A 20,554-nucleotide genomic window follows, 5' to 3' on the forward strand; every position below is an offset into this window, starting at 1 on the left:
AGCAGTGTTTGGGCCAGCCCTGTGTGTGCTGCTTCGGAGAGGCTTCCCTCTAACAACCTGCCACCTTGCGCGGCCAAGCAACCACGGAGCGCTTTTCCTTCCCGAGGCCCACTGCTGCTGTCCGCATTGCTGAGGCCGTGTCCCTCGAGCACCGGGCCGGGGCCTGTGCTATCCCTGCGCGCCCTCTGCCGTCCTGTCCCCGGGGTGATGCTGAGCTGTCCCGGTGCTGGAGGAGCCGCGATAAGAGCACTTCTGTCCCACTTTCGTTCCCTTTCCCGCGCTCCCTCCTCTCCTCAGCGTGCGCGGCGCCGCCCCTCCCGCCTTCTGGAGCCTTCCACCGCGCGCCATGCGGCCTCCGTGACGTCATCTCCGTGCGCCCGGGCAGCGTGGCCATGGCGCTGTTCTGCATCAACAGGTACTGCGGGTCGCGCCGCTGCCGGGATCGGGCCCAGCCCGGGACTCGGGCCCTGGTCGGGGCTCGGGCTTAGCCCGGGACTGGGTCTGGCTGCGGGAGCAGCTCCCCGGCGTCCCCACGGGCCCGGGTGGGGGGTGCTTGGCCGGCCGGCCCTGGTGCGGGCGGCGGGTGCCTGAGGAGGTTCGCGCTGTTCCAGGTACGGCGGGGATGAGGAGCAGCGGGAGGACGGGGCCGAGGCGGAGAACCGGGCTCGGGTGCTGCTGGAGCGGCTGCAGCAGCAGGCGAGGGCCCGGCAGCTGAAGAAGCAGGAGGAGGCGCAGCCCGAGCAGGATGGAGGCGAACGGGCGGGGGCTGAGCCCAGTGGGGGAAAGAGAAAGAGGAACCGGGAGAGCGAGGAGCGGCCCCGTGCGCAGGCCCGCGGGAAGCTGGAGCAGAAACAACAGCCCCGCGGCTCTTCTGAGGAAAGGGCGGGCAGCGAGGAGGCAGCAGGTGGCAGCACTCCCTCCAAGAGGAAAAAAGAAAACAGAAGGAAATCCAAAGTGCCTCAAGAGAGAACTGGAACAGGTAACGATAAACTGAGGCAGTAGGATTTCACTTCGTTGTGGTCGACAGTTCTCAACAGAGAAGTAGGTGCAATTTGCCTTTTGAGTAACTTGCCGAATTTGCATGATGATAAATGCTGCTTTCCTGTGCTTATTATGTCCCCAAAGTAATTCATTTTTATAGGGGAAGCCCCATATTGTAAACTTCAAGGATCAGCTTAGTGTAAGGGAGGGAGGGAAGCGTTTCACCTCAGTCTTCAGTTGCCTCCATAGCAACAAAGAAGTGTTTGGCATTTGCACTTGGATTTAGGAAGAAAGAGGAGCTTGGAAGTTATTGCTTAATCCTGTGTTGTAAAGTGTTCCCTGCATCCCTTTTCCGTATTATACTCTGACCTGTAGCTTTATAGTCCTGTTATCCAAATTCCAGATTCTGAAGAAGACACCAAACAACAGGAAAACAGAAGCAACTTTAAGTCTTCTAAAAGGAAGAAAAGGGATGAGGAAACAGAGGCAGCTGAAACAAGGAAGAAAGAGGACAGTGAAAGAGCTGAAGGAAATCAGAGCACAAAGGATGAGCCATCTGTAGCAGCCTCAGAGGAAGAGGCAAAACCTCCCCCTTCCAGTTTGGTGGTTCTTGGAGACTATGACAAAAAGCCGGTGCAGAAGGTAACTAGCTTGACTGAGTTTTGATGGTGGCCAGGAAGGAACATGCATCTTGACAGCATATTTATGTATGGCATTGCCTGTTTGATGGCTGGAACGCTTTATTATTCTGCTTTCCTTCACCTCAGGTTCAGCCCTTCTTGCCGCAGTGGCTTGCTCAACCCAAACTAGTGCAGAAACGTATCAAAGATAATCTAGTTCCAGTCGGAGATGTCCCAGGAATTCATCCCAGGCTGTTGAAAAAGCTGCAGATGAATGGAATAGAGTCCTTCTTTCCAGGTACCTTGATCACGCTTTTGTGTCTTTCTAAACTGACTTAGTTAGTTCCTGCAGTCTCTTGCTGTGTGTCTTATGTAGTTAGCAAAGTAAAACAAAACCAAGTTTAATGCATCGAAGTGATCGTACCAGTTTTAACCATTCGATTTCAAAGCTTTATTTAAGCTGAGTAGTTGAAGTCTGTTATCTAGTCATAAATGTAACTCCATAAAATACGGTGGCTTGAAGTAACAGCTTGACTTACTCAGCGCCTATAGGTGTTGTGCATTTTGCTCCTTGGCAGATAAGGCTGCATTGCTGTGTTGCATATTCTGTGTTGATGAAAGAGTAGTTTGTACTTCAAAGAAACGATGCTTACAGACAAATATTCACAGGTTTTAAATCTGTCCAGTGCCATCCTAACGTGACAACAAGGAGACGGGTGTGAGTTGAAACCAACATTTAACAGAGTAACATCCTAGCTGAGTGTGAGAAGTAGCTGAATTTGTGGAGGGGGAAATCTCTGTATTCAGTGCTCAGCTCCCATGAGCGTACAAGAGCCAGGCAAAAACAGATAGTGTCTCTTTTCACAACTGGTTTTGATTTCTTCCTCTCTCATGTCTATAGCAACAGCAGCACAGATTTGAAAACAGATTCATTGTGTATAACTGCTTGTCTGGATGCAGTGGGTTTAGCCCAGTTGACTCTGTAGTTAATGTTTGTTTCTGTGTTCGTTCAGTGCAGGCAGAGGTGATTCCTGCCATTCTCCAGAGCGCATCCAACGGGTATTTGATGGGGCGGGGAGGATATCGCCCCAAAGACATCTGCGTCTCAGCACCCACTGGCAGTGGTAAAACCCTGTCTTTTGTCATACCCATAGTCCAGGTGAGTTCATCCCCAGTGAAATACCTGTTGGGAAGGTGCCGGGGTTGCTTTTGTTCAAGCAAAACCTGAACTTAGAAGTAGGTCAAAAAGCCAAGGAATTTGTGGCTGCAAAGCAGCAGGTTTTTATCTTAGAGCTGAGGGAGCTGTCCCCTTCATCTCAGCATCCCACTCAGTTTCTCAGATAAGCTTAGCATGAGGACTTGGGAGGGTAAAATGGAAACATAAAATTCCGTGAGGATGTGTCAAGCCCATCTCTTCTTGCTAGGTTGGATACCAGAACCCTCTTCTCTCCCCACTGCTTTCAGGGACTCATTTGGCCTTTGTTTTGGCAGGTTCTGCTAGATCGAGTAGTTTGCCAAGTACGAGCTCTGGTTGTTCTGCCCACCAAAGAACTGGCACAGCAGGTATGCGGCTCCTCACCTCCCTGAGCAGAGCTGGGCAGAGGGAGGGGCTGGTGCAGTCAAGACTTGGCTGTTCTGTGAGGCAGGTTGAAGACCCATTGGTGGGTTTGATGTTAGTGGAATGGAATGTATTACTTTAACCAATTTTTGTTCTGGCTAACCAAGTGCATCTCTTTGCAGGTGAGTAAAGTGTTCAACATTTACACTGACGGGACGGGTCTGAAGGTCGTTCTGATTACTGGCCAGAAATCTTTTGCAAAGGAGCAGGAAATGCTTGTGCAGAAAAAGTAGGTTAAAAAGTCTTTTGATAAAGTTTAAAGATATCATAAACTATTTAATCTCAGTAAGCAGAAGGTCAAAATACAGACAGCTGTGTCATGCCATCTTGCAATAATTACTAGATTTTGGGATTCTTGACGAGCTGAGTAGAGTGCAAATGTTAACCTTTTGTACCCACAGGTACAAAGGAGTTTAAAGGGATTTTGCTGCAACTAAGCTTTTTTTTTTTTTAAGAGTAATGAAGAATTATGATTTTTATTTAAAATTAGGCGTTAGTGTCCAGCACTGCTTTTGCATGCTTCCCAAAGTAAAGCACATATTTGAATTATATTATTTCTCAGTTAAGTAATTAGTAGGAAAATCTGAAGGTCTGCTGACCAGGGATCTGGGTTACATGCTTTACAGTGTAGGGAGAAACTTACTGATGGGCTGGTTGTTCTTTCAGAGTGACAGGCTACTGCAGCCTGGCTGATGTTATTGTGGCTACGCCAGGGCGGCTCACAGATCACATCAACCAGACCCCGGGGTTCAGCCTGACGCAGCTTCGCTTCCTGGTGAGTCAGCTCCACAGGTCTCCCATCTTAGTGTGAGGTCTGTTACAGCTGTAGTTCCTGCTTTGTTCTTGCATGGTAGATAAATAATCTCTGTTGATACTGTTGTATGGGCCTGGTCTCCAGAATCCTCAGGCAACAGTCTTGAGATGTTTCATCGAGATGTTTCATTCCAACTCGTGACACTCAAGTATCTGCCCGCTTCTGCTTCTCTCTTAGCCTCTTGCAAACACAAACTCAAAGACCTGTTGGTTAAGATCTGATTAAATTATCAGACTGTAGTAGTTTCCACCATATGAGAGTCTGTGCAGAAACATAATTGCAGTCTTATTTAGGACATGGAGATTTGTATCTCTTATTGGGAGACATGGATTAGGTTCATGTGCAGATGAACTTGTGTGTAGTTTGAATGTCAGGCTGGCTACCGAGTCACTGAAATAAAAGCAAAGTTCAGTTTTGGGGTAGAAACTTCTGCCTTCATTTGATAATGATAATATTCCAAAAAGAAAATAGAAGTTACCTAATGCCAGGCAATATTTAACAAGTAGCAGTTTTTGTCCTTGTGTATCAGATTGTGGATGAAGCTGACCGTATGATTGATGACATGCACCAGAACTGTCTGAACCAAATTGTCAAAGCTGCGTTCCAAGTAGAAAATGGCTCTGGCTCCAACATGCTTTTTCAGAGGACCCAACCAGGGCCTATAACAGCAGCCAGGTAAGTTGCCAAATGTGTTTCTTTGGACTGGTAGCTCAGACACCAGCACTTAGATGCCACTGCTCTGCTTTATGCTCCTCCCTCAATGGCACTCCCAAAGCTTGCTCACTCTGAGAAATGTCTGCCCAGGCCAGGCAGCTGCTTTTGCAAAACTTGAAAAAGACAGTGAAGAGGCGATATTAGAGGATGTCTTCTAGACCGAAGCCTAAGTATTGTAATTCTCCAGGCTTTCCTTAAGTAGGATCATCAAAAGAAGGCACAGATATTGCAAGTCAGTGATTCACTTGCACAGTGACTCTAGTAATGCCCTCTGGCAAGCTGAGTAATGGATGTGAAGGAAAACCATTGGAATAATCAGGATAAGAGCATCAAAAAGAGTTAATTGCTTCCCCCATAGTATCATCTGAAGGCACTTGTGAGGGAACTGCTTTGCCCCATCCTCAAAGCTCAGTTTCCATGTGCTGTTTATTTCAGCTCCTGCTATCCTCAGATACCCTTACAGAAACTCCTGTTTTCAGCCACGCTCACCCAAGACCCGGAAAAACTGCAGCAGCTGAACTTATTCCAGCCTCGCCTCTTCACGTCTGTCTATTCTGAGAAGAAAACACTTGGGGAGGGAACAGAGACTGAACAAGACACTAAATACACACTCCCTGAGGGGCTATCGGTATGACATTAATTCTTCTGCATAAATTATACTTGAAGATTTGTTTAACTCTGGATTATCTAGTTCTGGTTTTACCCTATAAACAAATACACCTTCCCTACAGTTCCTTGTGTTACAGAGGTGCCGGGCGAAAGTGGCTTTGGGAGTATTTATTATCCATAGAGCTCTACTTTTGCACATTTGTTTTCGTTACTTAAGTGTTCATTTGGTTAAGACTGGATTGCTATTTTTAATTAAAACTTTCTTCATGCACAATTAAGTTCACCAACAATGGGGAGGGGAGATATGAAGTAACATAGTAGCACTTTCCAGCTGTCCCTATGTATAACATGCATTTCAAGGCACGTAGCTACAGGTCATTGTGCAGACAAGAATGCAGCGTGTGTTGTTACTTACCATGGAGAAGCGTGAACAGAAAAGCCCAGGTCTCCTGTCTCCACCTTGTGCTGTTTCCTCCATGACTTGTTCTAAAGGGGGTGGCGTCGTAGACTCTGCTATTAGTTGTAAAACATCCAAGCCTATGTGGGTCATGGAAACTTAATGGGTTTCAGAGTAAGACATCCTTGGCAAGAGGTAACTTTTGTCTCTGAAATTCTTTCCTGTCGCCTGCAGCAATGTTACGTGCCTTGTGACCTGAATTCCAAGCCGTTGCTCCTCTTGCATTTCATGCTGACAATGAAATTTAGCCGCGTGTTGTGCTTTACCAATTCCAGAGAAGCTTCTCACAGGTGAGTATGAGATCACTCTAGTAGATACCTGTCAAGTAAAGTTACAGAGTAATGAAGTGACTGTTTCTATGCCCCTTACCTGCAGATTGTTCCTGCTGGTTCAAGCCTTCGGTAGAGTCACTGTGGCTGAATTTTCTTCTCGGTTATCTCCGAATGAGAGACAGAGAACCATGAAGGAATTTGAGCAAGGCAAAATACAACTGTGAGCATCTTAAATTGGTTTCCTGTATGTTGTTCAACATAGGATATTTCTAGTGTGAAAAACGAGGTAGAACCAAGAACACAGTTAACAGGCCTCCCCTGTAAAAGAGAGCATGCAGGAAGCAATTTACAGAGTGCATGTGAGACTTGGACCTGGGACTTTTGAATTGTTCACCCTGCATGTAATTTGGACTTCTCTAATGTAGCTGTAATCTGAATTTCTGATCGTTATTTTATAACAGGCAGTAAATGTAACTGCTTGTTTGTATAGTTGTCCAAAACACATATAGTTCTGTAAATCTCAAGTTTAATGTGCGTGCTTGGAGTCTGACACTTACTGGAAGAAAATGGATTTTGGTGCTGGAACTATATAGTGTTAGTGCTTCCTGTCAAAGAAATCCCCGATCAGACTGGCATCCAGATTTACTTCTATCCCTGTGTTTGCCTTGCTTTGTGATCTTGGTAGCTGTGTGGAACTGTATCTGAGAAGAAGGTCAATATTTATTTTCTGGATTTTTTTTTTTAATCCAAACCCTGTGTTTGTTTCCTCCCTGACTACTGTAATTTCACACCTCTCTGTCTGTATTCAGTGCCCTTATGGAATGTTCATATAGCTACAGGTGTGTAATGTCCAGTGTGGTGGGAACTGTTTGGCTCAGTGTTGAGTGTGTTGAGAACCTGGAAACAGTGGCTTCTCATACACAGCAGCAGGTGACAAGACTAGTGATGCTGGGGGGTCTGCAGGCAGCTAATGGTGCCAGGGACAGCAAGGAGTGGCTTAATGCTGCTGCCGTGCCTGGCAGCCACAGGGAGATTAGTGAGAGTTGTGCTGTGTTCACTTGTGTGTGTGTGTGTGTAGTGCAAGAGATGTTACCCGAGTATGACTATATATGCATTTAAAACCAGGTTAATCAGCACAGATGCCACTGCACGAGGGATCGACATTAAAGGAGTGAATTATGTAATAAACTATGATGCACCACAGTTCATCAGGACGTATATTCACCGGTAAGACAACTGGGAACAACAGGAAGATGTTTGAGCTTGGTTTACTTCGAAATATTTAGCAAAAGCGACATGCATATAAAAGGGTTTTTAGCTTTGCACTTTTTTACTTTAATACACAAATAGCTTTCTAATAAAAATTAAGCCTGTAGCATCACCAGTGTATTGCAGTATTGAAATGGAGAGCTAGTACCCTATTTTAGAAAATGTATTTTACAGGAGCTAGAAATACTGTCCTGGACAGAATCACGTGCTGGGTTTCTAGATGATCAGAAAACTGCAGCAGCTCAGCAGCTATAAATGAGCCCTGGAAGTGTTCATCCTGTGTGACATGTGGCCAGTCCTGCTGTGCTGGCCTTAAAAAACTTGGACTTTCTTAACTCTGGAGAATATCAGAATTGGACTCTTGGAGTTGATAACAGCAGTGACTGAATGGCTAAACTGACCTGATGCTACGTTTTGTGTTTTCAGAGTTGGAAGAACAGCTCGTGCAGGAGAAGCGGGTGTCGCTTTCAGCTTGGTCCTTAGAATTCAGGTGCGAACTTGGTGGGGTATTCGTTTGATAAGGGTGCGTGGAGGGGTGTAAGGAAGATAAGGTTCATAGTGCTTCCCACCTTTCCCAGCCAGCTGAGCTCTGGACTTGGAGACTTCAGGTATTTCCTGACTAGGCAGCACATTCCAAAATGTGCTCCTTTTCTAGCTGATGGGCAGTGGGGTGTCTCATCTCCCGTGTCGGTTTTGTTTCACAGGAACGTAAGTTTCTGCGGATGCTGAAGGATGCCGGCATCCGAGATGTAAAGAAGCACCCAGTGAAGGGCAACTCATTAAAGCCGCTGGTGCAGCAATATGAGGAAGCTCTGTGTAAGCTTGAGAAGACAGTCAAGGTAATTGAAATGGGGGTAAAGATTAAAAAAAAAAAACCTACAGTTTGCAGTTTATTGCAAGTTGTGGCTAGCACAAGTATTAGTATCCAGGATCCTTTTACTGAGACATTTACGTTTCAGTATGTGGGCAGTGGTTTTGGGTGCATCATTAAGCAGAAAGGGTGGGGAGGGCAGAAGGATCTTTTCTGTTAGAAGAAAGGTAGGCAGCGTCCCTGGAGGTATTTGAAAGATGTGCAAACATGGCACTTAAGGGCATGGTTTAGTGGTGGTCTTAGCAGTGCTGGATTTACGGTTGGACTCGATCTTGAGGGTCTTTTCCAACCTCAGTGATTCTATGATTTGTGGCATTTCCTTTTCTTTTCTGCCTTTCTCGGTACCTTTGGAGCTGGGATTTTGGCAGCTACCCAAAGGCAGGCAAACAAAACGCAGAAATGGAACCTTTTGTCGTTACAGAGTTCGTGCTGACTAGAAGCTGGGTATTCCAAGCCAGGAAAGCATTTTTTGCTGGCCCTTCTTTATACACGAGTGGGAAGGCTGAGAGCTTTCAGACAAAAGCAAGGGCAGCATTTAACTTGCCAAATGGGTGGACTAGGGATCCGTAATAGACTGTGCTGTGTGATTTGCCAGGTGTTCTGTTCTCCAGTTGAAGGATTCCTGATAAATATCTGCTCTTGAAAAATGATGATTTTGAGGTGCAGACTAGCAGTGTTTGAGAACTGGAGCAGAAAGGGTTATTAAATTGTCCCATTGCTTCCCCAAAGTCCCTCCTGTGTGACTCTGAGACAAGGGCATCTTCAGTCACCTTCTCAACTTTAATTTTGAACAGAACGAGCGAGCACAGAAACGAGCCTGAATGAATGGAAGCTGAGGTCGTAGTGCTTTGTGACACTGAAGCAGCTGAACAGGATCAGTCATGGACTGTTACCCCGCATGCCAATGAGACACGGTCCCTGAATGGTCGCCTCTTCAACCTTATCATATCTGAAATCAGCTATTACAGGTCATCGTCCCCTTTCAAGCACAATGTGAACAGAGTTCAGTAGCTGGCTTAAAAAAAAAAAGAAGGAAGATACAGTTATCTCAAAGAGGACCTTGCATTATCTACTGGCACATGTAAAACCACCACCGTTGGAGAGCTGTTACACAGCTCTGGAGCAGGGGCCTGATGGAGCTGCTGCTCTCCAGAGGTGCAGGCTGTGGGACAACTCATGGTTCTGTCTGACGGCACAAGCAGCTCTACGTGCAAATGCATGAACACCTGCATGGTGCCTATAGCAGAGTTGTTTGACAAGCTGCTCTAGGCTGAAGTCATTGCAACTTTTAAATAAATGAGATATATATTTTTAAAACGGTGTCTAATAAAGATTCTTGGGTACAAGGATGGAGATAGTGTTGAAAGGATTTTTCATTTGTATAGTTTTGTGCTTTTCTTGGTATTTCCTTGCCTATGTTGTTTCAACTTTCAGTACCAGCAGGTATTATTAAGCATTAGATTGGTGTTAATGCAGACTAAAATGTCTAATGTTGAAGGTGAATATACTGGACTTGGCTAGTATCACTGCAAGCCAAAAATCTGTATTTGACACACGCCACTAGCTACTTTTAGCTGTCCTGGCAGAATGCTTAAAGCTAGGGCATAGCTGGAGCCTGCAACTACCCTCCAAGATCTTCAACAGGAAACAGTCTGGCTCCGGCTTAATATTTAGTAAAATAAACATACACCAGCATTAGCAACACATTATCTGAGCAAAATGGAGATCTGGGGAAGTTGGAGGGATGGTTGTCGGGAATGGTGGTTGTGTCTTGTAAAGGCAGGAGTAATGTGTGGTTTTACATCAGTGAGGTAGCGTGTGCTGCCCATTGAGTGACTCAGGCAGTTTTTGTGTCCTGCGCAGGTGGCAGCTTATCAGAAACCAAAGGTTCTCTTATGCAAGAGCTGTGAGCGTCCGTGAACCAAGCACAGATCTACCTTGCGTGCATTTCTATCGATTTAGCCTAACTTTGACTTCACTTATCACTGAGCTCTTTGGGCAGTTGTGAAGCCGAGCCCAAGTTCAAACGTGAGCTGGCAGAGCCCGCTTGGAACACTGAACCCGCATCGCCCCTGTTCTTCGAAACCACCGGGCACAGCCCTGCCCGCCCCTCCGGCCGGTGCCCTCCCGCTCCCGGCCGCGGGTACCCGGGGCAAAGACCCGCGGTGGGGCCGGGCCGGTAGCGCGGCGGGGCAGCCCCGGGGCAAAGACCCGCGGTGGGGCCGGGCCGGTAGCGCGGCGGGGCAGCCCCGGGGCAAAGACCCGCGAGGGGGCCGGGGCCGGTAGCGCGGCGGGGCAGCCCCGGGGCAAAGACCCGCGGTGGGGCCGGGCCGGTAGTGCGGCGGGGCAGCCCCGGGGCAAAGACCCGCGGTGGGGCCGGGCCGGTAGCGCGGCGGGGCAGCCCCGGGGCGGGCGGGCGGCGGCTCCGCCCCGCGGGAGGGGCCGGTGCTGCCACAAGAGCGCGGGGCCGGTGTCCGGACCGGGAGCGGAGCGGTGCAAGCGGCAGCAGCAGGATGGGGCTGGAGCTGTACCTGGACCTGCTCTCGCAGCCCTGCCGGGCGCTCTACATCTTCGCCCGCAGCAACAACATCCCCTTCGAATTCAAGCAGCTAGAGCTGCTGAAGGGTGAGTGGGGCCGAGGGGGGTGGGAGGTTCTCTGCATTTCGGGGACCCCCAGCTGCTCACCTTGTCGCTGTGCACAGACCTGTGGGGACCCTGGGCTCCCCTCGCAGAGCCACAGGTGGGACCCGGTGACTCAATCGGCCCCATGGGTGTGAGATGCTGCAAGAGGACGGGGTGGCCCTGCAGCTGTAGAGGGCTCTTGATGTTGAGGTGAAAACAGGACCTAGTTTTCTAAGGAAACCCTGATTTTTGAGTAGTAGTCTCAGTGCTCTGAGACAAATGTGAGACATAGTCCTCTGCAACAAAAGTGACTCTTCAAAGGTTTGGAATTACTTTTATATCAGCCCCACCCCAGTGGAAAAAGGGTCTCCAAAAAAAGGACCGCTTTTCAGAGAAGCACTCAGGATGGGATAGATCTGAGGCTATTCCGTGTGTACGTGGGAGACAAAAAGCAGCAGAGGTGGGACGTTCCTGTGTGGGTAAGGACAGCAGAGCTGTGCCGTTTGTGCTCTCTAATTCAACTTCCTTAGAAAACTTCGCACTCTGGTAAGCAGCAGCGTTTGCTGCAGAGCAGCTTTTCTCCTCTTAGCAGGGATTAACAGGGATGACAGGGATCTGAACGCTGAGAAGTGAAGAAGGGAAGGTGGTTTGGTTTGTGTTAAAACGAACTGCTGATTGGTAGGAGCCTGCCTGAGAGGAATTGTGTGTTTTCACCAAAGGATACCCAGAGATCTATATCTTCTTCCTGTGTAACTGAAGCTGGTAAAAGTTATCCTTCAGCCTTTCCAGAGCTCTGCTGGGTTTGAAATCAAGGTAAAGAACTGGGCACAGAAACACCTCAGTACATAATACTTAAAAACAATGAAAGGTGAGAAGGCTCCTGGAGCTAAAACTGATAAAGGAATGAAAAAGCCTCCAGCCTGTGACTCAAAGAAACCTGAGGCGTGTTGTGGTTCAGTCTCTGGGCGTTCCCTGCACACCGTAGCTGTGTATTGTTGCACCTTACCATGGCTTTCTTATGACTTGTCTTGGTAGGAAAAACTGTTGCTACCGTTTGTAGATGGGGGGCAGGCTCGTCTAGTGTCCTTCCCCTTCTTTCCCAATAAATAAACACTTGTGGTGAGACTTGTGCAAAGAAAGGAGACCAGCAGGCAAGCAGAATGAAACAACTGAAACAATAATATCAGGGAACAGAGAGGAAGGAAAGTGAATTACATCAGTTTCCCAGAGATCTGCGTCCTGTGGCACCAGTGCTTGTTTTGGTCAGGGGAATTAAGGTGTGTAATTTGGCTCATGGGAATGCTAGAGGTGCATCCCATTCCTGCAGTGTGTGCTCACCCCGCCGTGGGGACGCACTCGGGTTCCTGCAGCTGGGTCAGCTCGGCATCCAGCCGCTCGGCAGGTGGGTATGGGCACGCCGCCCCCAAATGAGCACGCACCCATGGATACAGCCTGAGGACCCGTCATTGCATGGTGTGTAAGGACCAGGTGAGACAAAATATGCTCAGATCTGAGCTGGCAAGTTAAATGTGCCACCTCCAGAAAAGCTTTTGGGCTACTGGCAGGGTAAGTCTCCAGGAAATGGGTGGAGAGAGTGAGAATGGGTGGAAATCACAGGGACACTCAAGGACCTGGAATGTGCACACCGTGTGTGGGGAATCCCAGTGTCTTTATGGGAGGGGTGAGGGAGACGGGCTGTGAGCCAAGGGACAGGGGAAGTGTCACTAACCACGTTTGCCAAGGACTGGAAGACAGGCTAAAAGCAAACTCAAATCCATATGTGCTGTGATAAAGGATATGCAAAACTTGCATAAAGAGCTGATTGATAGATCTATGATAAAGTACCCATGGCTTCATATGGAATCACTAAAATCATCTGAGGACTAAAATAAAAGTTTAGTATAAGTTACATTATCTCCCAGAAAAAAAACCCAAATATCCCTTGATTTCTCCGGGTCCTTGTGGTTCGCATTTCTGATACCAAGCTCCCTTTCCTCCAAGGAGCTCGGTGTTCTGTGTGCGTACCAGACAGGTACCCCCAGGCACAAGCTTATTGCTGGTAGTGCCCTGAGTTGGCAAGTGGTGTTGGTATGAAAGGACTTTTCACCATTCTGACCCCTGTTGAGAGGCGGTTCTGGTATGCAGGCAATAAGCAAGTAAGCAACATCGTAGAGCAAACCCTGTATTCACCCTGCAGCACTTTTTGATTGCTAACAGACTTTAACAAGACTGTATTTGTACAATCAAAACCGGGAACGTGAGGCCAGGTGGTCCCCACAGACTCATCAGGTGTTTGCAGACAGGTCCTGAGCATCACTGCCAAGCACAACTTCTCCTGTCCCTCCGCAGGGCAGCACAAGTCGGAGGAGTTCCAGAAGGTGAATCTCCTGATGCAGGTGCCTGCGTTAAGGGACGGTTCTTTCACCTTAGCAGAGAGGTGAGGCTCAGATAAGCTCCAACCCCTGCTGCAGTGCTGTTTTTCCTAACTCTGGGATTCTGCCAGTGAACTGTTTGCTCTCTGCTGGGACTCCAGCCCTGGTAGTGACTAATATTTGACTCCTTCCTATCTGTTCCACTTGTACATAACACAGACCTGTGTTTCAAGAGCAGCTTTCTATGTAAGCCACTCAAACAGCATTGATCGTGGAAAAATCTGTGAGCTGCTGCTTGGAGCTAGCTTGCATGTAAGCAATGTTTCTAAGCCAAAATACCTGTCCAGGTGTCCTTCTGCTCTCTGCCTGCAGCTGGAGGCTGGAGTTCAGTGCAGTAAATCTGATGCTGCTGGATGGCCGGGCAATACAAAGCTCAGACTTGGTACAAACTCAGCCTGTGGCTCATAGTTGCTCAAAAATGTTGATGGAATAACTGTACCAGCAGCCCACATCTGTCTCGCTGGGCTGTTGTATTAATATCAGATGATGCTGTCCGCAAGCCGCTGGTCACAAACTCTCTCATGTGCCTCACTGCAGTTGTGTGTCCTGCACTTCTGCCCAACTCAGATCAGGTTTGTGCTGCTGCTGTTCCAGCAGTGCAAAATGTGGGGGAAGAAGAAAGGATGAGGTGCTTCAATCTCAGATGATAGCTCACCAGTCTGCCTTGCTCTCTGGGCAGCATCGCAATACTCCTGTACCTGGCACGGAAATTCAAGACTCCTGATCACTGGTACCCGTCTGACCTGCAGCAAAGGGCCAGAGTTGATGAGTACCTGGCCTGGCAGCACACTGGCATTCGTGAGAAGGAGAGCAAGGTGTTCTTATTGAAGGTAAGAGCATCATATACTAAAAACTAAGTGCTAAGAGCTGTGAGTGCAGTGGCCCAGGAAGGACCTCCTGTGTGTGTAGGACACACATGTACAAGCCAAGTGACAGACAGGAACAAAACTAGATCTGGAACTGACTTGGCTACTCAGCCAAGCCTAACTGAAGTGTCCTGAGTACCTCATGCTGCAGCCACAGCTCTGCATGCACTGCGAGCCGGAGCAGATTTGTGAGCAGCCAACACCAGACACAGCTCGCTGCCTTCTGCCCGGCTTCATGGGAAAAATAACCTCCCACTGGAAAACAAAATGCAGTTGCTTGCTGATGGTTCAGCCTTCCCTGGAAAGGAGACTCCTGTGGCTGAAATTTCAGACTTTCTAGGGAAGAGACAAGGGCAGGGAGGAAGAAGACTGACAATGTTAACAAGCCAACGCAGATTAGCAGCACCAGCTGTTCTCGGACACGGCGGGTGAGGGATCCTCAGAGGGCGGCAGTGACAGCGAACAGACTAAGTCTGGATGGAAACATGTAAAAAGCAACTTTTCCTTCTCCCTGCCAGGTGCTTCTGCCTCTCTGCACTGGCCAGCCACTCCCTCCAGAGAAACTGCAAGGTGCTATTAAAGAGCTGAATGTTGTCCTGAAGCAGTTTGAGGAGAAGTTCTTGCAGGACAAGCCCTTCATTGCTGGCAAAGAGGTCTCCCTGGCAGATCTCGTAGCAGTGGTGGAGCTCATGCAGGTGAGCATCAACCCCAACCTGTGGGATGTGGATGCTGGGCTGGGGACAGACCAGGCGCAGTGGTGACTGCTGCACCAGCAACCTTTCATGGCAGGTCTTTGTCCTTGCACTTAACTCTTTAGCAGAGTTAAATTTTGCTCCTTTTTGAGTTCAACCATAATTGAGGTTGCCAGGGAACACCTACTTTGGTGAGAAAGCATGGACAAAAGTCCTCAGAAAAAAAAATAAATTACAAACTAGGCAGAGAAAGTACAGATATTTGGAAGAGATGTGCTGGTGTGCATGGACCTGCGTGTTCTGCTTTAGGCAATTAACGGGTTAGCCATGGCAGAGCTCTTTCGCTGCATGTCTCCAGGGCCAGCAGCTGCTGAGGGTGACACCACTTGCTTCCTACAAGCTAAAAACTGGAGATGAACTCTACCTAATGTGACGACTGTCTGCTGCCTTGAGCCAAACGCATACCCGTGCTTCAGTCTGCTCCCATCACTGGCCAATGTGTTGTTTGACTCACTCCTGGGTTCTCTTGCTCTCCCTGCAGCTCGTGGGCAGCCACGACATCTTCGAGGGGAGGCCCAAGTTGGCAGCGTGGCGCAAGCGGGTGGAAGAAGCGGTGGGGAAGCAGATCTTCCAGGAAGCCCATCAAAAGATCTTGAATGTCAAGAACTTGACTGCTGATCAGGTTGCACCCGAGCTGCGGGAGTATATGAAGCAAGCTCTCCTAACGTAGCTAGAATTAGGGGGTTATACCCAAGTAAAATGGATGATTTCGTGTAGGCTTTTTGCAGTATTTCAGCATTTCTTCTAAAAATCATACAGAAGCACCATTTCACAAAATGCACTTAAATCACAGCCTTTCCACAACTCAGAAGGGGAAAAACCTATATCTTAGACTGTAGTGAGCTGCTTTCCCCTCTTGGACACTACAGGTTTCTGAGCTGCAGCCCTATAGGCTTTTCTTTCTTGCTTCAGCATCACTAGATCTGCTTGAGGACAGAGGTGATTCGGTCCTTATCTGAACTGGGGCCAGTCAGAACTGCCCTTTCCATCCCTGGTTTGAGTTTTCCAGGTCACAGCACTATAAGAAGGGGCAACTGAGGGTATGACAGAGCAGGTTTGTCTGAAGCAAGAAAAATCATTGAAAACGGCTTTCACTTTGCAACGAGCTCAGCTGGAAGATTCTTGCTTTTTCAGCGGAGGGATGGGTTGTGACCCAGCCCTTGGTGGGGACGCTGCCAGGGCTCTGGGAGCACTTGGCCACTGCTGGCTGCTGCCTCAGCTGTGCAAGCAAAGAGACACAGCACCGCGGAGCGGGGGGCTGTACGGGTACCCACGTGAGACCTCCAGCTTCTGGGAAGAATGGGGTTGGTCCTATTAATAAATATCCTCAGCCATACACTCATGCCATACTTTTCTCAGTTGCCTACACTGTTCTTTGTAAAGCTGCTTTTCTGGGTGAAGCTGCTGCCAACCCCACAATCTCCCTCTGCAAACTGGATCGGTGCTCTTGGCCTGTCCCTGAGCAGCTTTGTCAGCTGATGGAATCCCTTCAAGCTGGGCTTGACAAGAGCTGCCATGGCTGGGCCAGCGCTGGGGCTGTGTGATGTCCCAAACGCAGTCAATGTCCCACTGTTGTCCTGTCACATCTGATTCTCCAGTAAAATTAATTATTACACTTACCACTTGTTGTAGCTCTGTGTGGGTTTGTAATCAGGTTTTGGAAGGAAGCGGACATGGATTCTTCCTCCACACCCGTGCAGTGCCCTTCACACCCTCCTGTCCTTGTCCCCCTCCTGCCTTCCTGTCGCTGTGACCTCCCATTTCCAGGTACAAGCCATGAGGAGGGTTCCAGTTTGCAGAACTGTTTTTTCCTCCTTGTAAAGCTCTGGTTGTTACTGGAAGTCCGTTTGTCTCTGCTGGCTGGTGACATCATCCCCAGAGCTAGCTGCTTAGTGCTGGGTGTGAGATGTCAGTCAGCTTAACGCAAGTCAAGTTATTATCATCTTCAGAAAGGTGAAAGGAGCTGCTCAAACCAGTCTCGGATGTCCTTTCAGCTGGACCTACTGGTTTTGGGGAATGAGCCAGCTGCCTCTTCTGCATTTGTTTCCTGAATAAACCTGCCCTTCAGTTGCAAAGGGCACCATGAACTGCAGCTTGCAACACATGTCCCTGCAGGCTGAGCTCAAGCAGACTCGTCCCTTTTACTTTCTGCCTTTCCAACCTGCAGGAAATCCTAAACATCAGCAGTGAAAGAACACACCCCAAAACTCTTGCAGTTTCAGTGTTGACACAGGCAGCAGATATCTTCTTACCTGATTTTAATTGTTAAGTCTGTTGAGGATGGTCTATTGCACTCCAGCCACCTAAACTGGTGACAGCAGCTTTCTTCTGGCCCCTAGTATGCTCACAGGGCTGGTGCCCGAGCAGCAACCCCTGTAGATGCTGCACTGCAGCTCTGCTGTAGCAGCTCGCCAGCAGTGCTAAGTCTAAAGAAAATGGCCTGTTTACACTGAACTGCTGACCGCTTCCTTTCTCTATAACCCGCAGCTCCCCACAGCCCCAGCCAGGCTTCTGCGCACAGCTGGAGCAAAACGGGTCCTTTGCTGCCTCACCGACCTGCCCAGCCTCACCGCACACCCTCCCGTGAGCACGTTTGTGCTTTGTCCAACTCCCAGATTCCTGACCACCAGCTTCTCCCCTTTTTGTTGAGAGCAAACCTCCACCCACCAGCACAATAAATTCCGCACGCAGCTTCGGTTCCAGTAGAAACCATCAAAACCAAGGGCAAGCCTGAGCTATTGAACACTACACTTGACAGAACTCAAACAGATCTTGCTAGCAGAGCCCCCTCCTTGATTCTCATCTCCCTGCAAAACCTCAATATAGGGCTGCTGTGCATGCAAAACTGTTGCATGAGCCAAAGCAAATAAAGTCTCTCTTTTCTTATTTATGATACTTGCAGCACAAGAGCTCCATGTAAGAGAGTCTTGAGCCAATACTCTCTTTGTTTGAACAAGGCACAAGTTCCTTAAACGTCACCCATTGTGTGCTCTTGCAAGGACAGCTGCCTTCCAAAACGAGTTGGATCTACATCCAGAGCTCATTGTTACAAAGGGTAAACACACAGCTCGGCTACGGCCTCGCTCCCGCACAGTCATGGTGACAGGAGCAGATTTTACACTGCTTTTCCCATAGTCTCCTTCTGCTCTAAGCAGGTTCACTCACCCAGTGAAGCTGTGTGTGCCGCGACCAGTGGCATTTTGGGCCCTTCTGTGCATGCAGGACAAACCTCCCAGAGGAGCTCCTTGGATGGCAACAGAGCTGCACAACAGACAAATCTGCCTTGCTGTTTTTTTCTACTCTAAATCGTGGAGGTGAGGCATCTTGTCCTTGTACTTTGCCTTCTGCTGTCCCTCCACCTCCCCCATTTTGTTCGTTTGTGTCATTTGCCCTTGGCTGGCTCCAGCTCCCAGATTGGGAGCCCCAAGAGCTGCCTGCCAAAACCCAATGGATTGTGCAAGAGTTTCGTCTGCCTCGATGCAAGGTCTGTTCACTGTCCACCCCGCTGTCACCTGAGTATGGAGAGGGGTTACAGTGTGCCGTTCTGATCCAATTTCCTCAGTTCCTGACAGGGGCTACCTGGAAATGGGTCAGAGCTTGTGATTTCTAGAATAAAATGAAGCTGGCATACACAGAATGGCTGGAAGGTTTAAACAAGACACACAGGCTGAGACCTTTTCTAAATAATTAAGAAATAAACTGCAAAAACTACTGCATTTTTTCTGTGTTCTTCCTGTTTCCAAAAAGCGGATAAGTACAGGGAGGAAAAACAGCCCTTGAGGTGAGGGAGCTCAGTGAAAATACAGTGCTAGAAGCACTAGCCTAGAGCCAAGAATAACGCAATCAAATGCCACATGACATGACCAGATTAAAAAATCTTTTTGCTTGTATGGGGTCAGCAAATTGGAGAGAAACTTAAGGAAAGAACACTCCAGGAGGCACATGAAAAGATCTTTGAAGTCCAAATAGGACCAATGAATCAATTGAACCACAAATTAAGGCACAAAGTGAACCCACACTATTGATCTTGCGACCCACTGCTGAGATCAATGAACTCTTCTCTGTGATTTCTCAGAGCAGGGACATGCAACCACTTGGACGCACAAAGACTTCACAGACCATTACCTGTGCGGAGCCCCACTTACGCTCCTCTTCCCCACTCCCTCAATATTTCAGATTTCTTTGCACAGAAGGAGTTTGACATGAACTCAGGCACCTGTCCCAATATTCTGTGAGCCTTGATCTCCAGCATGTTGGTGTTACGTGCAGGTGCTCTGGAGAGTGAACTGTATGGCAGGGAACTGAGGGCTGTACACAGCTCCTACCCCTATTCTGGCCAAGAAACTGAAAACATCTTATTGCACAGTTCTAAATCTGAATAATGACTCTGAAAATAGGTGTGTGGTGCAGCAGACTCAATATTTCATGTTGAGATGCAGCCTGTTCACCAGACACTGGCAGACTGACCAGTCTAAAAATAATCTCCATTCCTAAGGATGTCTCAGAGCAGAAGTCTTGGCAAAGTGGTAGAAAATGAAGCACCTGAACGTGTTCCAGTTTATAATTTATGCAGCTAACAAGCTCCCTGCTCAGTATCCAAACCTTTTCACCACCATTTCTAACGATCCTTCACACAAGTAATAGAGCAACTGCTCCTCCAGTTCCCTGTCCCTGAGGTTCCTGTAGCTCTTTCCAAGGATTTGTGTGTGACATACGAGCTCTCTGGCATGGCACAGATAAAAAGGTGTCAGCTGAGCTGGGGTGGGTTTGACTGGGGGTGACTTTGCTCTGAACAGTTCAGCGACTCTGTCTTCCAGAGTCCCAGAACTCCCTGTACTCAACCAGCACGTCACCTTCTCCAAACCACGCAGCTGTGAAACACTGTGTGCTCCGTGCAAGGCCTTGAATTCAGTCTGAGCTTCTTTAGCTCTTCTGTTTGTGCAGAAGTCTGAAATGACAAATACCAGGGAGAGTGGAAAGTCTCTTGGCTGTGATTATGCAGAGGTAATGCCTGCAGAGAAGTCCTCCATACCTCACTGCCATTCAGGGCATCAGCTCACAGTGCTCAGCAGAGGCTACATGACCAAAAAATTATCTTCTGAACTGAAAACCATACTGAGATCTAGTGGTGCAAGACAAACGCTGGCTTAGAGATGTCGCGCAAGGGCCCTGTTTGCAGCGTGGCACATCCCTGCAGGGATGTGTCACAAAAACACCTTGTGAGAGCCACAGTGGCTGCTGTGGGTTGGAGTGGGCTGCTGAGCCCCTGCAGTGTCAGCACAAGGTGTGGAGGGGAACGACAGCTCTGGCTTCCCCAGTGCCTAGAACCAGCCTCTCTGTACAGGTTAGTACTTTACCGTTACTGTATGTTACCGTTACTCGTGTATTACCCTCCTTTCCTGAAGCTGCCTTACAGACACAATGCCAGCACCACCGTGGCTGTCTCACCTCGTGGGACGGGGACCCTCTGGCTGTCGGGGAAGGCTCTCCGGGCTCCTCAGGCATTTTCCCGTCCTCGCCCCGCAGGAGACTTTGCCCCGGGGCTCCTCCAAGGCGTGGACCCCGCTAACCCCGCCTGCCTCTCGCACAGGGGAGGCCGGAACCCCATGCCCGTCCCGCTCCCCATCCCGCTCCCCGCCCGCCGAGGGCGCGCCCCC

General features: G+C 48.8%; 2 protein-coding genes and 1 long non-coding RNA gene across 4 annotated transcripts; 2 read left to right on the forward strand and 1 right to left on the reverse strand.

Moving 5' to 3' along the window:
* Positions 1-323: 323 nt before the first annotated feature.
* Positions 324-9,578, forward strand: DDX51 (DEAD-box helicase 51). Its single transcript, XM_065851832.2, has 16 exons — positions 324-415; positions 612-979; positions 1,385-1,623; positions 1,749-1,899; positions 2,615-2,760; positions 3,093-3,164; positions 3,342-3,448; positions 3,886-3,994; positions 4,563-4,708; positions 5,183-5,375; positions 5,988-6,103; positions 6,189-6,305; positions 7,211-7,312; positions 7,781-7,844; positions 8,059-8,193; positions 9,020-9,578. Exons 1-16 carry the CDS (start codon positions 393-395, stop codon positions 9,044-9,046), a joined length of 2,115 nt encoding a protein of 704 aa, XP_065707904.1. The 5' UTR covers positions 324-392; the 3' UTR covers positions 9,047-9,578.
* LOC139829267 (uncharacterized) lies at positions 1,830-20,483 on the reverse strand. The gene is made up of 3 exons (XR_011741684.1): positions 20,346-20,483; positions 5,772-6,131; positions 1,830-4,423 (listed from the first exon to the last, which is right to left on the reverse strand). It is a non-coding gene; the product is annotated as an uncharacterized lncRNA (long non-coding RNA).
* LOC136109287 (glutathione S-transferase theta-1-like) lies at positions 10,668-16,516 on the forward strand. 2 transcript variants are annotated; one of them, XM_065851836.2, is made up of 5 exons: positions 10,682-10,850; positions 13,197-13,284; positions 13,959-14,109; positions 14,664-14,840; positions 15,379-16,516. In XM_065851836.2, exons 1-5 carry the CDS (start codon positions 10,739-10,741, stop codon positions 15,565-15,567), a joined length of 717 nt encoding a protein of 238 aa, XP_065707908.1. In that variant the 5' UTR covers positions 10,682-10,738; the 3' UTR covers positions 15,568-16,516. The 2 variants fall into 2 exon arrangements, with proteins under 2 accessions (XP_065707909.1, XP_065707908.1); XM_065851837.2 differs by lacking the exons at positions 13,959-14,109; positions 14,664-14,840 and having other exon boundaries at positions 10,668-10,850; positions 15,379-16,233.
* Positions 20,484-20,554: the final 71 nt, after the last annotated feature.

The sequence above is a fragment of the Patagioenas fasciata genome, chromosome 17, assembly GCF_037038585.1.
Source record: "Patagioenas fasciata isolate bPatFas1 chromosome 17, bPatFas1.hap1, whole genome shotgun sequence".
In the NCBI taxonomy this organism is placed as follows: domain Eukaryota; kingdom Metazoa; phylum Chordata; class Aves; order Columbiformes; family Columbidae; genus Patagioenas; species Patagioenas fasciata.